Below are 15,036 nucleotides of genomic sequence, written 5' to 3' on the forward strand. Positions count from 1 at the left end.
CCCTGGCCTGCTGATGAGCGGATGAGGGTATGTCTACAGAATATATTAATTGATGAAAATTGGGCTGTCTGCACTCTCAAAGTGCATGTTGTTGCCAAATGTATTTCATATGCTGTAAACCTAGTTCATAGTTGTTAGTTTCCTTTAATGCCAAACAAACACATACCAATCGTTGGTTAGAAGGCGATCGCCGAATTCGTCCTCGCTTTCTCCCGTGTCGCTGGCTGTCGTGTCGTTTTCATCGGTTTCGCTTGCATACGGTTCAAACCGATATGGCTCAATAGCTTCAGTTTCTTTTTCAATTTCGTTTTCGCTACCTGCCTCCACACTACAACCATCCGTTTCAATACATGCGTAATCTTTTGAATCGCTTAAGCAGCTGAAATCCGAGTCTGAATCCGAGCTAATGTCGCTATAGCTTGCTGTTCTTTCCGCCATGTTTGTTTGTGTTGGCATCACTATGTGACGTCACAGGAAAATGGACGGGTGTATATAACGATGGTTAAAATCAGGCACTTTGAAGCTTTTTTTAGGGATATTTTCTGATGGGTAAAATTTTGAAAAAAACTTCGAAATATAAAATAAGCCACTGGGAACTGATTTTTAATGGTTTTAACCCTTCTGAAATTGTGATAATGTTCCCCTTTAATAGGAGCCATTTTTGGGTATTTACATAAAGTTTAGGTCTCGCAACTACGGTTAGCAGCTACCGACTTCATTTTCCCCCGTAAAAGAAGAAGCGCTTTTTCTTCTACGGTAAGCAGCCGTAGAAGGGGGACAATGAAGTCGGCGTAGTTACTGTAGTTGCGAGACCTGTTGAGCTCAATATTGGTCCATATATAAGGCACACCGGATTAAAAGGAGCACTGTCAGCTTTTGAGGATATTGGAGGTTTTTAGGTGCGCCTTATAGTGTGGAAAATACGGTGTATATATATAAGAAATACTTGAAAATATATACACCCCCAAGCCCCCCACAATCTCCCGAATTTGGAGGTCTCAAGGTTGGGTTAAGGTGGTGTGGTATTACCGGTCTTGGTGGGGATGAGCGCCTTGCATCATTTACAGACCACATTGGTCTGACTACAGTGACTTTTCTCTTTTATCCACAATTTCTTCATTACTATGTTCCTTTCTCACGCCATGCAAAGAATCAACCGCCAGACAACAAGATGGCGCATCCAAAAAGATAGTTGATTCTGTTACCCGATTGGCTGTTAGCGTGATCACTTCCTGCATTGCTCGGTTACCAGAGAGCGAGTGCCTTTGTCCATGCAACCAACCTTGCTTCAATATTTCCGCTTTCTTCTGGCGAAGGGGTGAAAAGTATCTACCATTTTATCGAACACATTTTTTATTGAAATCGATTACGTGTCTATCGCAATATATTAATATCGTTTTATCGCCCAGCCTTATTTAAATGTAATAAACCACCAGGATAAACACATACATACAGTATACTGTATAGAAATAAGATCCTCACAACTAATAATTTATTGTTTTTGATAGGGATGCAGGATATTCTCGGCTGCCGACATTATATTATTATGTCACACCGATATTCAGATTATGAAAAATCCACCGATTAAATGAGCCGATAATTTAAAAAAAAAAAAGGCTTAGCTCCGTGTTTGTCGTTGGTCTCTGTTGTGGCTTGTGCTTCTGCCTGGCTCCTCAACCCCTCCCCTCCACTACGGTTTGGTCGCATATTTGTGATGTCATGATACTGCGTGCACAGACAAGAGTAGTTCTGCAGAAAAAAGTGGAGCTGCAACACAAAATCTGACAGGTCACCCTAAAAGTCACTGTGGTGAAGATTTATGGAGGCAGTACCAAGCGGCCTGTGCTGCTAAGACCAGACTTAACGTTAATAGCAGCGACCGCAGCAAGCGTAAAGCCACAGGACCGATGATGAAGCCCTTGATGAGAGGCAACAGTTTGAAAGAAAATAACTAGGGGTGACATAAGGATGATAAAATTAGTAATTGTTTATTTTTGGTGCCAATTGGAGACACATGCTTTAGTTACCTTTTATGAACAAAGGAAAAAACTAAGTGGCGTTAGACCACTAGAGCACTAAGAGGCTCATATTTTTATACAAAAAATAAGAATTTTGGGGACTGCATTTTTATATCCAAAATTATGCTGATGATTTCATGGGGGAAAAAAATCTGTTTTTAAATTCAGTGTATAAAAATTCAGTTAAAAAAATCTTTGTTTTGAATTTTAAAACAGTGAGTTCTTTTTAATGAAATTGATGTAAAAAAACAAAAACTTTCAGTTCACAAAATTCAAACCCAAATTTTTTTTAAATAAATTCAGTGTTAAAAAAAGCCACAAAGACACAAATTAACTTTCATACAGTGCTTTTCTTTTTCCACATTTTGTTGTTACAGCCTTACTCCAAAATGGAATAAATTATTTTTTTGTCCTCAAAATTATACACACAATACCCCAAAATGAGAATTTAAATATTTTTTTTACATTTATGCAAAAAAAATTTTAAATGTTAAAAAACAAGATTTAATTTTTACATAAGTATTCAGCTGAGTTAGTCTCCAGCACCCCCCGCGACCCTGAACGTGGACAAGCGGTAGAAAATGGATGGATGGATAAGTATTCACAGCCTTTGCCATGGAGCTCAAAAGTGAGCTCAGGTGCAAATTATTTCAACTGATCATCCTTGAGATGTTTCTTCAGCTAAATTAGAGTGTGCCTGTGGTAAACTGAATTGGTTGCATATTATTTGGGAAGGCACACACCTGTGCATACAAACCAAGAATGAAGTCCAAGGAATTGTCTTTAGACGTCGAGGCACAGATCTGGGCAAGGGTGCCTTGAAGGTCCCAATAAGCACAATAAGACGTTTGAACAATCAGTGGAGGAGGTGCATCAACAAAGTATTGCACAAAGGCTTTCAATACTTCTGTGTGATTTCTTAGTTTTAATTTTTTTATATTATTTTAAAATATCTTTAAAAAAAGGTTTTTACATTGTCACTGGGTATTGTGTGTAGAATGTTGAAAACAAAAATTATGCATTCCATTTTGGAATAAGGCTGTAACATAACAAAATGTGGAAAAAGTGAAGCGCTGTAAATCCTGCACTGCATGTATCCTCTGTGGTCGTTATGGGCGCCCTCTTCTGGACGCCACAGGAATATGTCCTGGTCACACCCCCTGGCTGGAGCATCGGGTCGTCAACCTGCTCCGTAATCTTCTCAGCTGCTGTCAAGTGACCTGCCGCGATCTTCCCACTCACGCTTCGCCTCTCTCCCTCCTCACAGTACGTCTGGGAACGACTCCTTCCTTCTTTTAAACACAAGAACTTCCGCAGCCGAGAAGGACTCTGCCTTTGCCTCAGTGCCACGCTCGGATTGTAAGTACATTTATTTTTTTAGCGTTCTTCAGTGAGATCTTACTATACATTGTTATAGATCCAATATTCTAAACGTCATTTCCACCAAATCTCATATTACACCATTTGCCTTTAATCTTGTTTACAGACCTAACCATCACCTCCACAAGCTAGCCCCATTTTCTTAAAGACTCTCTGGGATTAATCTCCTTAAAATGTGGGCCAAGGTGGCACATGTGCTGCACGTCACATGACCTTAATTCCTGCACACTTCTTTCTTCTGCCGTCTTTTAGCATCCAAATCTGTTCTCCATTACTCGAGTCCTCGCACGATCCTCTATGATGTTTTACTTTTCTCAAATCACGTTGCCAAACACAACATCACCCCGCTCCTTCCCCCATCAGTAGACATATTTCCCCCCCGTGACCACAGTCTCACTCACAGATTCCATCTGAGAAAGTCAATGTGCTGAGACAGCGTATTCTCGCAATTTTATCGCCCAAGAAGTCCCCGTATCTTGCTTGCGTTGTGGCTTTGTTGCTCGTCAAGTTACTGGCTTACACAAAACACTCTAATATTTAGTAGTGGTAGTGATATTGTACGAGTAATGTATTGTATGTAATGTAGTAGTAGTTATATTGTACAAGTAATATATTGTAAGTAATGTAGTAGTAGTTATATTGTAAGAATAATGTACCGGTAGTTATATTATACAAGTAACATTGTAAGTAATGTAGTAGTAGTAGTAGTAGTTATATTGTAGGAGTAATATATTGTATGTAATGTAGTAGTAGTTACGGTATATTGTACGAGTAATATATTGTAAGTAATGTAGTAGTAGTTATATTGTACGAGTAATGTAGTTATATTATACAAGTAACATATTGTAAGTAATGTAGTAGTAGTAGTAGTTATATTGCAGGAGTAATATATTGTAAGTAATGCAGTAGTAGTGATATTGTACGAGTAATATATTGTAAGTAATGTAGTAGTAGTTATATTGTAAGAATAATGTAATTATATTATACAAGTAACATATTGTAAGTAATGTAGTAGTAGTGATATTGTAGGAGTAATATATTGTATGTAATGAAGTAGTAGTTATATTGTACGAGTAATATATTGTAAGTAATGTAGTAGTAGTGATATTGTACAAGTAATATATTGTATGTTATGTAGTAGTATTTATATTGCACGAGTAATATATTGTATGTAATGTAGTAGTAGTAGTAGTAGTAGTTATATTGTACGAGTAATATATTGTTTGTAGTGTAATAGTAGTTACCGTATTTTTCGGAGTATAAGTCGCACCGGAGTATAAGTCGCACCTGCTGAAAATGCATAATAAAGAAGGAAAAAAACATTATGCAACTTTCATAAACTATGAAAAAAACTGCGTCTTATAGTCCGAAAAATACGGTATATTGTATGAGTAATACATTGTAAGTAATGTAGTAGTAGTAGTGATATTGTATAAGTAATGTATTGTAAGTAATGTAGTAGTGATATTGTAAGAGTAATATAATGTATGTAATGTAGTAGTACCGCATTTTTCGGAGTATAAGTCGCTCCGGAGTATAAGTCGCACCGGCTGAAAATGCATAATAAAGAAGGAAAAAAACATATATAAGTCGCACTGGAGTATAAGTCGCATTTTTTGAGGAAATGTATTTGATAAAAGCCAACACCAAGAATAGACATTTAAAGGGCAATTTTAAATAAATGAAGAATAGTGAACAACAGGCTGAATAAGTGTACGTTATATGAGACATAAATAACCAACTGAGAACGTGCCTGGTATGTTAACGTAACATATTATGGTAAGAGTCATTCAAATAACTATAACATATAGAACATGCTATACGTTTACCAAACAATCTGTCACTCCTAATCGCTAAATCCCATGAAATCTTATACGTCTAGTCTCTTACGTGAATGAGATCAATAATATTATTTGATATTTTACGCTAATGTGTTAATTTCACACATAAGTCGCTCCTGAGTATAAGTCGCACCCCCGGCCAAACTATGAAAAAAAACTGCGACTTATAGTCCGAAAAACACGGTAGTTATATTGTACAAGTAATACATAATATGTAATGTAGTAGGAGTAATATAATGTATGTAATGTAGTAGTTATATTGTACAGGTAATACATAATATGTAATGTAGTAAGAGTAGTATATTGTATGTAATGTAGTTGTAGTTATATTACAGAGTAATATATTGTAAGTGATGTAGTAGTAGTGATATTGTACAAGTTAAAAATTGTAAGTAATGTAGTAGTAGTCATATTATATTAAGCAGCAAGGCTGTTTTAAAAGTACTGATTCAGTACTAGTATCAGTTCAAATGTAAAGGATGCCATCCCTACTTTCAACTCAGCCAAATGTTTTGCAGATGCCTGGAGCTTACCTCACACAGCTAAACTGGCCTGTTAGAGTCGCGGCGCTAATGTTAGCATCTTTTTGCAAATGGCTGACACTGTCGTGCGAATTGTGGAGCGAGTACCTGCCAGTAAATCATGCGATACAGGTGCCCATGCAGCTTCACACGGGGTAGGCTGAACTGCTGATGCTGTGTTTTGAGGGGACGTACAAACCGGCATGTCCAACAAGGCTACGTTGTCGCCTTTGTGCATTTACGTCACGTCTTTAACACTCTCGGTGTGTGTCTTGCAGGTACGGCTCGCGCTCGCTGAGCCTCAGTAAAATAGTTCCTCATCTCTGCACTCTCACTGGAGACCAAAACCCTCAGGTAAGAAAAGAGCAACATTACTTCAATCAATCAATCAATCAATGTTTATTTGTGGGGGGTATAGCTCGGTTGGTAGAGTGGCCTTGCCAGCAACTTGAGGGTTGCAGGTTCGATCCCCGCTTCCGCCATCCTTGTCACTGCCGTTGTGTCCTTGGGCAAGACACTTTACCCACCTGCTCCCAGTGTCACCCACACTGGTTTAAATGTAACTTAGATATTGGGTTTCACTATGTAAAGCGCTTTGAGTCACTTGAGAAAAAGCGCTATATAAATGTAATTCACTTCACTTCACTTATTTATATAGCCCTAAATCACAAGTGTCTCAAAGGGCTGCACAAGCCACAACGACATCCTCAGTTCAGATCCCACATAAGGGCAAGGAAAAACTCACAACCCAGTGGGATGTCAATGTGAATGACTATGAGAAACCTTGGAGAGGACCGCAGATGTGGGTGACCCTCCCCTCTAGGGGAGACCGGATGCAATGGACGTCGAATGGGTCTAGCATAATATTGTAAAAGTCCAGTCCATAGTGGATCTAACATAATAGTGAGAGTCCAGTCCATAGTGGATCTAACATAATAGTGAGAGTCCAGTCCATAGTGGATCTAACATAATAGTGAGAGTCCAGTCCATAGTGGATCTAACATAATAGTGAGAGTCCAGTCCATAGTGGATCTAACATAGTAGTGAGAGTCCAGTCCATAGGGGATCTAACATAATAGTGAGAGTCCAGTCCATAATGGATCTAACATAATAGTGAGAGTCCAGTCCATAGTGGATCTAACATAATAGTGAGAGTCCAGTCCATAGTGGATCCAACATAATAGTGAGAGTCCAGTCCATAGTGGATCTAACATAGTAGTGAGAGTCCAGTCCATAGTGGTTCTAACATAATAGTGAGAGTCCAGTCCATAGTGGATCCAACATAATAGTGAGAGTCCAGTCCATAGTGGATCTAACATAATAGTGAGAGTCCAGTCCATAGTGGATCTAACATAATAGTGAGAGTCCAGTCCATAGTGGATCTAACATAATAGTGAGAGTCCAGTCCATAGTGGATCCAACATAATATTGAGAGTACAGTCCATAGTGGATCTAACATAATAGTGAGAGTCCAGTCCATAGTGGATCTAACATAATAGTGAGAGTCCAGTCCATAGTGGATCTAACATAGTAGTGAGAGTCCAGTCCATAGTGGATCTAACATAGTAGTGAGAGTCCAGTCCATAGTGGATCTAACATAATAGTGAGAGTCCAGTCCATAGTGGATCTAACATAATAGTGAGAGTCCAGTCCATAGTGGATCTAACATAGTAGTGAGAGTCCAGTCCATAGTGGATCTAACATAATAGTGAGAGTCCAGTCCATAGTGGATCTAACATAATAGTGAGAGTCCAGTCCATAGTGGATCTAACATAATAGTGAGAGTCCAGTCCATAGTGGATCCAACATAATAGTGAGAGTCCAGTCCATAGTGTATCTAACATAGTAGTGAGAGTCCAGTCCATAGTGGATCTAACATAATAGTGAGAGTCCAGTCCATAGTGGATCCAACATAATAGTGAGAATCCAGTCCATAGTGGATCTAACATAATAGTGAGAGTCCAGTCCATAGTGGATCTAACATAATAGTGAGAGTCCAGTCCATAGTGGATCTAACATAATAGTGAGAGTCCAGTCCATAGTGGATCTAACATAATAGTGAGAGTCCAGTCCATAGTGGATCCAACATAATAGTGAGAGTCCAGTCCATAGTGGATCTAACATAGTAGTGAGAGTCCAGTCCATAGTGGATCTAACATAATAGTGAGAGTCCAGTCCATAGTGGATCCAACATAATAGTGAGAGTCCAGTCCATAGTGGATCTAACATAATAGTGAGAGTCCAGTCCATAGTGGATCTAACATAATAGTGAGAGTCCAGTCCATAGTGGATCTAACATAATAGTGAGAGTCCAGTCCATAGTGGATCTAACATAATAGTGAGAGTCCAGTCCATAGTGGATCTATCATAATAGTGAGAGTCCAGTCCATAGTGGATCTAACATAATAGTGAGAGTCCAGTCCGTAATGGATCTAACATAATAGTGAGAGTCCAGTCCATAGTGGATCTAACATAATAGTGAGAGTCCAGTCCATAGTGGATCTAACATAGTAGTGAGAGTCCAGTCCATAGTGGATCTAACGTAATAGTGAGAGTCCAGTCCATAGTGGATCTAACATAATAGTGAGAGTCCAGTCCATAGTGGATCTAACATAATAGTGAGAGTCCAGTCCATAGTGGATCTAACATAATAGTGAGAGTCCTGTCCATAGTGGATCTAACATAGTAGTGAGAGTCCAGTCCATAGTGGATCTAACATAATAGTGAGAGTCCAGTCCATAGTGGATCTAACATAATAGTGAGAGTCCAGTCCATAGTGGGGTCAGCAGGAAACCATCTCGAGCGGAGACGGGTCAGCAGCGCAGAGATGTCCCCAACCGATGCACAGGTCCACCCCAAGTCCCGACTCTGGACAGCCAGCACTTCATCCATGGCCACCAGACCTGTGCCCCCCCTCCACAAGGGAGAGGGGGGCAGAGGAGAAAAGAAAAGAAACGGCAGATCAACTGGTCTAAAAAGGGGGGTCTATTTAAAGGCTAGAGTATACAAATGAGTTTTAAGATGGGACTTAAATGCTTCTACTGAGGTAGCATCTCTAACTGTTACCGGGAGGGCATTCCATAGTACTGGAGCCCCAATAGAAAACGCTCTAGCCCCCAATAGAAAACGCAGACTTTTTTTGGGCTCTGGGAATCACTAATAAGCCGGAGTTCTTTGAACGCAGATTTCTTGCCGGGACATATGGTACAAAACAATCGGCAAGATAGGATGGAGCTAGACCGTGTAGTATTTTATACGTAAGTAGTAAAACCTTAAAATCACATCTTAAGTGCACAGGAAGCCAGTGCAGGTGAGCCAGTATAGGTATATATGTATATAGCTTTATAAAGGTACATACAGTATAGGCGTAATGTAGGGGTGTAACGGTACGTGTTTTGTATTGAACCGTTTCGGTACGGGGGTTCCGGTTCGGGGGTTCGGAGGCGTGCCGAACGAGTTTCCACACGAACATATTAAGTACGGTAGCCGCCTAAGCTAAAGTCTTAACAAGCTGCTCTGCTTTCTGCCTTTCTCTGTCAGTCCTCTACACAGCACCCAGCATTGTCCCACCCACACAACCATCTGATTGGTTACAACCTTAGCGGTAACAGCCAATCAGCACTGCGTATTCAGAGCGCATGTATTCAGTGCTTAGCGTTTAGGCAGCGGACTCTCTCCAAATTAAAATAAACACCTCCCAGTCAACTACTAGTAACATCACTATGAGCCCGTTGACCTTCTGGAAACGTCAACGGGCTCATTTTGCGTAACGTTAGCTCATTTTGCGGTATGTGTGTTTGTGCGTGTGTTAGCTCATTGTGCTGTGTGTGTGTGTGTGTGTGTGTGTAATCATTAGTAATGTAGCAGCCTAGTTTTGAATTGCAGGGTCCCTGCTATCACATGTTGATAAAAATATAACATTTACATAATAAAAATCAACTCCAGGCTTCTTAAGTGCTGTAATAAATTAAGCATGATTAGTTGACCTGAAACTGTTTAATGTTGCACTTTTTATATGTAGAAGAAAAGTTTTGTCATTTTATTTAATCTGAGCAACAACTTGAGGCAGTTTAGTGTTGATTAACGTGGGCAGAATTATTAGTGTTCCCAATGTTAAAAGGATAAAGCCATTGTTTACAAATTTGGTAAATAAATAACCAAAAAATTTATATTTAGTTGTTTTCTTACTGTACCGAAAATGAACCGAACCGTGACCTCTAAACCGAGGTACGTACCGAACCGAAATTTTTGTGTACCGTTACACCCCTAGCGCAACGTGATCAAATTTTCTTGTCCTCGTCAAAAGTCTAGCAGCCGCATTTTGTATCAACTGTAATATTTTAATGCTAGACATAGGGAGACCCGAAAATAATACATTACAGTAATCGAGACGAGACGTAACGGACGCATGAATAATGATCTCAGCGTCGCTAGTGGACAAAATGGAACGAATTTTATCGATATTACGGAGATGAAAGAAGGCCGTTTTAGTAACACTCTTGATGTGTGACTCAAACGAGAGCGTTGGGTCGAAAATAATACCCAGATTCTTAGATACTTCTATCATTACTGTTATTAGCAAGGAGATGCACTTGCATGTGGGCGTGTGTGTTTGAGGGGAGGTTAGAGCAGTGAGAAGTCTTCAGCCTCCTGCACCCCAAAGCTGAAATTTGCTGCTGTCGTCTACCCGGTGATTATCCACACCACCCACACGCTGTCCCGACCAATCAGCATCCTAAACGGGGCCGCCCACCCTCATCTGTTCCCCAACCTTTCCACCAGCATCCAATCACAGAGGGCTTCAGGTTAGAACAAAATAAGTGCGAAAGGCCCTGCAGGCCTGCAGATCATGGCCACCGACTGAAGACCTGATTAAAAAAAAATGTAAATTGAACATGTTACTGCTTGTAACCAAGCAGCAGTATTAGCTTAATGTCTGTAATTACAGCTACTGTTCTAAAAACAGTATGGAGCATGAATTTTAATGTTCTTAAAGCAGTATGGAGCATGAATTTTAATGTTCTTAAAGTAGTATGGAGCATGAATTTTAATGTTCTAAAAGCAGTATGGAGCATGAATTTTAATGTTCTTAAAGCAGTATGGAGCATGAATTTTAATGTTCTAAAAGCAGTATGGAGCATGAATTTTAATGTTCTTAAAGCAGTATGGAGCATGAATTTTAATGTTCTTAAAACAGTATGGAGCATGAATTTTAATGTTCTAAAAGCAGTATGGAGCATGAATTTTAATGTTCTTAAAACAGTATGGAGCATGAATTTTAATGTTCTTAAAGCAGTATGAAGCATGAATTTTAATATTCTTAAAGCAGTATGGAGCACAAATGTTAATGTTCTTAAAAGAGTATGAAGCATGAATTTTAATGTTCTTAAAACAGTATGGAGCATGAATTTTAATGTTCTTAAAGCAGTATGGAGCATGAATTTCAATGTTCTTAACGCGGTATGGTGCATGAATTTTAATGTTCTAAAAACTGTATGGAGCATGAATTTTAATGTTCTTAAAGCAGTATGAAGCATGAATTTTAATGTTCTTAAAACAGTACGGAGCATGAATTTTAATGTTCTTAAAGCAGTATGGAATGGAGCATGAATTTTAATGTTCTTAAAGCAGTATGGAGCATGATTTTTAATGTTCTTAAAGCAGTATGGAGCATGAATTTTAATGTTCTTAAAACAGTATGCAGCATGAATTTTAATGTCCTTAAAACGGTAGCAAGCACGGCGCCATAGCGCAAACAATAACGCACGATTTCAATGCATTTGCTTGTGTTTTAAGAAAAGTATTTGCATTGAGGCCGTCAGCGAAGAGAAATCCATAAATGAGCTGCACCGTTTTTATAAGCCGCTGGGTGCAAAGCGTAGAAAAAAAGTAGCGACTTATAGGTATATCCATTTCTTGCTATAAGGAAGTGCTCGCGAGTAAGACAGAATGTTTTGGTCGGATCTTCCAGGGTTTTCCACGCCAACTAGTGGTGGGGAGGCTCTTAACCTGGATTTTTGCCAAGAGAGATCCTAAACAACGGAAAGCCGGGGGGCCCCGTGTACACTGTATATCACTGCCGCTGCAAGGGGCCTGAAAAGCTTGAATGTCAACTTAAACGTCGCCGATGTTTCCCATAGGTACGAGAGGCCTCCATCACAACTATCGTCAACATTTACCGTCACGTTGGCGAGCGGGTACGAGCAGACTTGGCAAAGAGAGGACTGCCTGCTGCACGGTAAGTCTCTTTCTCTCTTCTGAGCACACACACACATACTGGTTATCATTTGGAATGGGGACCAAGTTTTTGATCATCACTTGTGGGGACCACCCTTTCTTCAGGTTGTGGAGGCAAAAATGAGGTAAAATGTCCACTGCCCAGTTAGCTCATACACGTCTTTAAATCTCTGGATTGATGAAGTAATGTGCTGATCATTCTTTTTGGGGACCCTGGGGAAAAAGAGTTAATATGATTCATGGGGACCAAATTTTAATCATTTTGCATAATTCACACATGTGTACGTGAATACTGAGGACCATTTATAAAAATAAAAATAAAGTTCAAATTAAATATGACATGATCCCCAGAATACAGCACTACAGCTGTCCTCTTATAGGAAGTTTCACCACTTAAATGTACCAGCTGCAGCCCGATGAGGGGGCTGCTGTGCAAATGTATCACACTCAAACTAACCAGTAAACATGTTTTATGGGCCAAAGCTTAAAAATCACTTAGGCATCTTCAGAATGGATCTAACCAATGTTCCCTCTAAGGTGCGCCCCTGTGCAATTGCGCACTGCTCAAGCGTCCTCTGCGCACGGCAAATCTATGCCACGCACAAAATCAAATAAAAAAAATAAGCGCATAACAATTTTCGACACACGGACACGACAGAGAATACAGTTTTCATCATTGTTCAAATATTGTAACATCTGTCGAGACGCTTTGAGGACATGAATTCCATCCATCACTTTACTGAGCAAAACTCTTTATTGTCGGCCATAAACACATCACCAAAATGATATCTAGCAAAAGTGGTCATTTTCTGCAGTACAAACCAGACCAAAAGCAACTTTGTTATATGAACAACAGCCGCTCGCTTTTTCTCACTTGCGCCAACACATGCACATATGGCACTTAGTCAGTGATGCGTTTACAGCCACACAAGAAGTCGGACAACTCCAACACCACACATAAAGTGTCATTCCAGGTGGTTACACTATGATTTACCAATCAAATGTGTGCTTATTCTAGTGTCATTTATTAGGAATCTTAATTTATAAATATTAATCATGAAATGCTGTTAGTCTATTAAATTAATACTAATAAAAATATATTTTTTTACAAACAGGAAGTTGCAGGAATGTACACATGATCCCCTGCTTACATCTCATTGTGCAACATATGAATGTTTTAATGGGAACTAAATGCAATGTCTGAAAGGGGTACAAATTATTTCCAAAGCAGGACCTCCACACAGACAAACAATACAAGTACCGGTACACAGTTCATGAAAAACAATATTTGTTGTTATTGTCATTGTAAGTGAGCCTAAACACTTATATTAGAAATGGAAATGACTGCTGTCATTTGATTATAATAATAAGAGAATGTTGTCTGTCTATCTGTGTTGGCCCTGCGATGAGGTGGGGACTTGTCCAGGGTGTACACCCCCTTCCGCCCGAATGCAGCTGAGATAGGCTCCAGCACCCCCTGCGACCCCGAAAGGGACAAGCGGTAAAAAATGGATGGATGGATGGAGATTGAACTTGTTATTTAGTCAGGTTTGGGACAGGTGTGCTGCTGGTGTAGCCACAGTGTGCACGTCTGATGTTGCTCACATGGGCTCCACTGAATGCTCAGGGAGTTTTTGCGTTGGCTCACACACATGAACAATTAGAGGGAACATTGCTGACTATCATTTAAAAAGGTTTCCCTATAGGGGACCAGTTTTTTTGTCCCCATACCGTCAGAGATCCCCTAAAGGTGACTGTGTAAACAGAGCGATGTCCCCATTAAGTAAGCATTGCCAGAACACACACACACACACACACACACACACACACACACACACACACACACACACACACACACACACACACACACACACCGTCCAGTCAGTCCCAGGCCATGCCATGCACCACTCTGCCCTTCACGCAAACAGAGACACTTTTTATTCCGAGCACAATGCTGACTGGCGGTGGTTGGAGAGGGGTTGATGGGGGGTGGGGAAGGACAGACCGGGGGTGCTGAAAATGCAAAAGATTGAGAGCTTGTGTGTGTGTGTGTGTGTGTCCATGTCATGTGTTGATGTCCTTCAGTCGCCCTGGTTACATGTGCGGCGTTGAAAGTTGTGTTCATTCTAAGCTCCCATCGCCTCGCTGCTTCCCACATTTACACTGCCACTGACTGCCGTCCATGAGTCTTGCGTCTGTGAATGCTGGCTGAGGCCCAGTGTGTCATGTGTCATGCACATCAACACTGTCTCCGGTCTACATACCTCGTCATCCCGACAGGTCCCAAACCTGCATTCATTGAAACGGTAATAAGTTGGCCTGTGTGCATTTTTTAAAATCCTTTCGTGGTCTTGCCCCACCATACCTCTATGCCCCCACCCGGTCCCTCAGGTCAGCTGATCAGCTGATGCTGGAGGTACCCAAATCAAAGCACAAGCTCAGAGGGGACAGAGCCTTCTCTGTTTTGGGTCCCAAACTCTGGAACCATCTCCCTCTCCATGTGAGACAGGCCCCTTCTTTGGCTACCGTATTTTCCGCACCATAAGCCGCCCTGGGTTAAAAGCCGCGCCTTCAATGAACGGTATATTTCAAAACTTTGTCCACCTATAAGCCGCCCCGTGTTATAAGCCGCATCTAACTGCGCTAAAGGAATGTCAAAAAAACAGTCGGATAGGTCAGTCAAACTTTAATAATATATTAAAAACCAGCGTGATGTGGGCGCGCATGGAGTCGTATATCAACATGGACGGAGCTGCGTGAAAAAAGCCACCCGGCCTCTTCGCGTAAACTTACCTTAACCACTCGCTCATCTTTTCTTCATCCATCCATCCCTTCGAGTTAGCTTTTATGATGACGCCGGCTGGAAAGGTCTCTTTTGGCAAGGTCTTCCTTTTGAATATCACCATGGGTGGAAGTTTCTGGCCATTAGCATGGCAAGCTAGAACCACAGTGAAGGACGACTTCTCATTCCCTGTGGTGCGAATATTCACCGTACGTGCTCCCGTTGTATCCACAGTGCGGTTCACAGGAATATCAAAA

General features: G+C 40.5%; 1 protein-coding gene across 20 annotated transcripts in view; it reads left to right on the forward strand.

Annotated features, from left to right (window-relative positions):
* clasp2 (cytoplasmic linker associated protein 2) overlaps positions 1-15,036 on the forward strand; it is a 181,597-nt gene that overhangs the window by 26,814 nt on the left and 139,747 nt on the right. For all 20 annotated transcript variants that reach the window (XM_061931367.1, XM_061931376.1, XM_061931368.1 and 17 more), the window contains exons 4-6: positions 3,286-3,377; positions 6,039-6,114; positions 11,901-11,998. In XM_061931367.1, the coding sequence (XP_061787351.1) occupies positions 3,286-3,377; positions 6,039-6,114; positions 11,901-11,998 (266 nt within the window). The remainder of the gene's footprint in view (positions 1-3,285; positions 3,378-6,038; positions 6,115-11,900; positions 11,999-15,036) is intronic.

This window comes from Nerophis lumbriciformis, linkage group LG37, assembly GCF_033978685.3.
Source record: "Nerophis lumbriciformis linkage group LG37, RoL_Nlum_v2.1, whole genome shotgun sequence".
Classification (NCBI taxonomy): Eukaryota; Metazoa; Chordata; class Actinopteri; order Syngnathiformes; family Syngnathidae; genus Nerophis; species Nerophis lumbriciformis.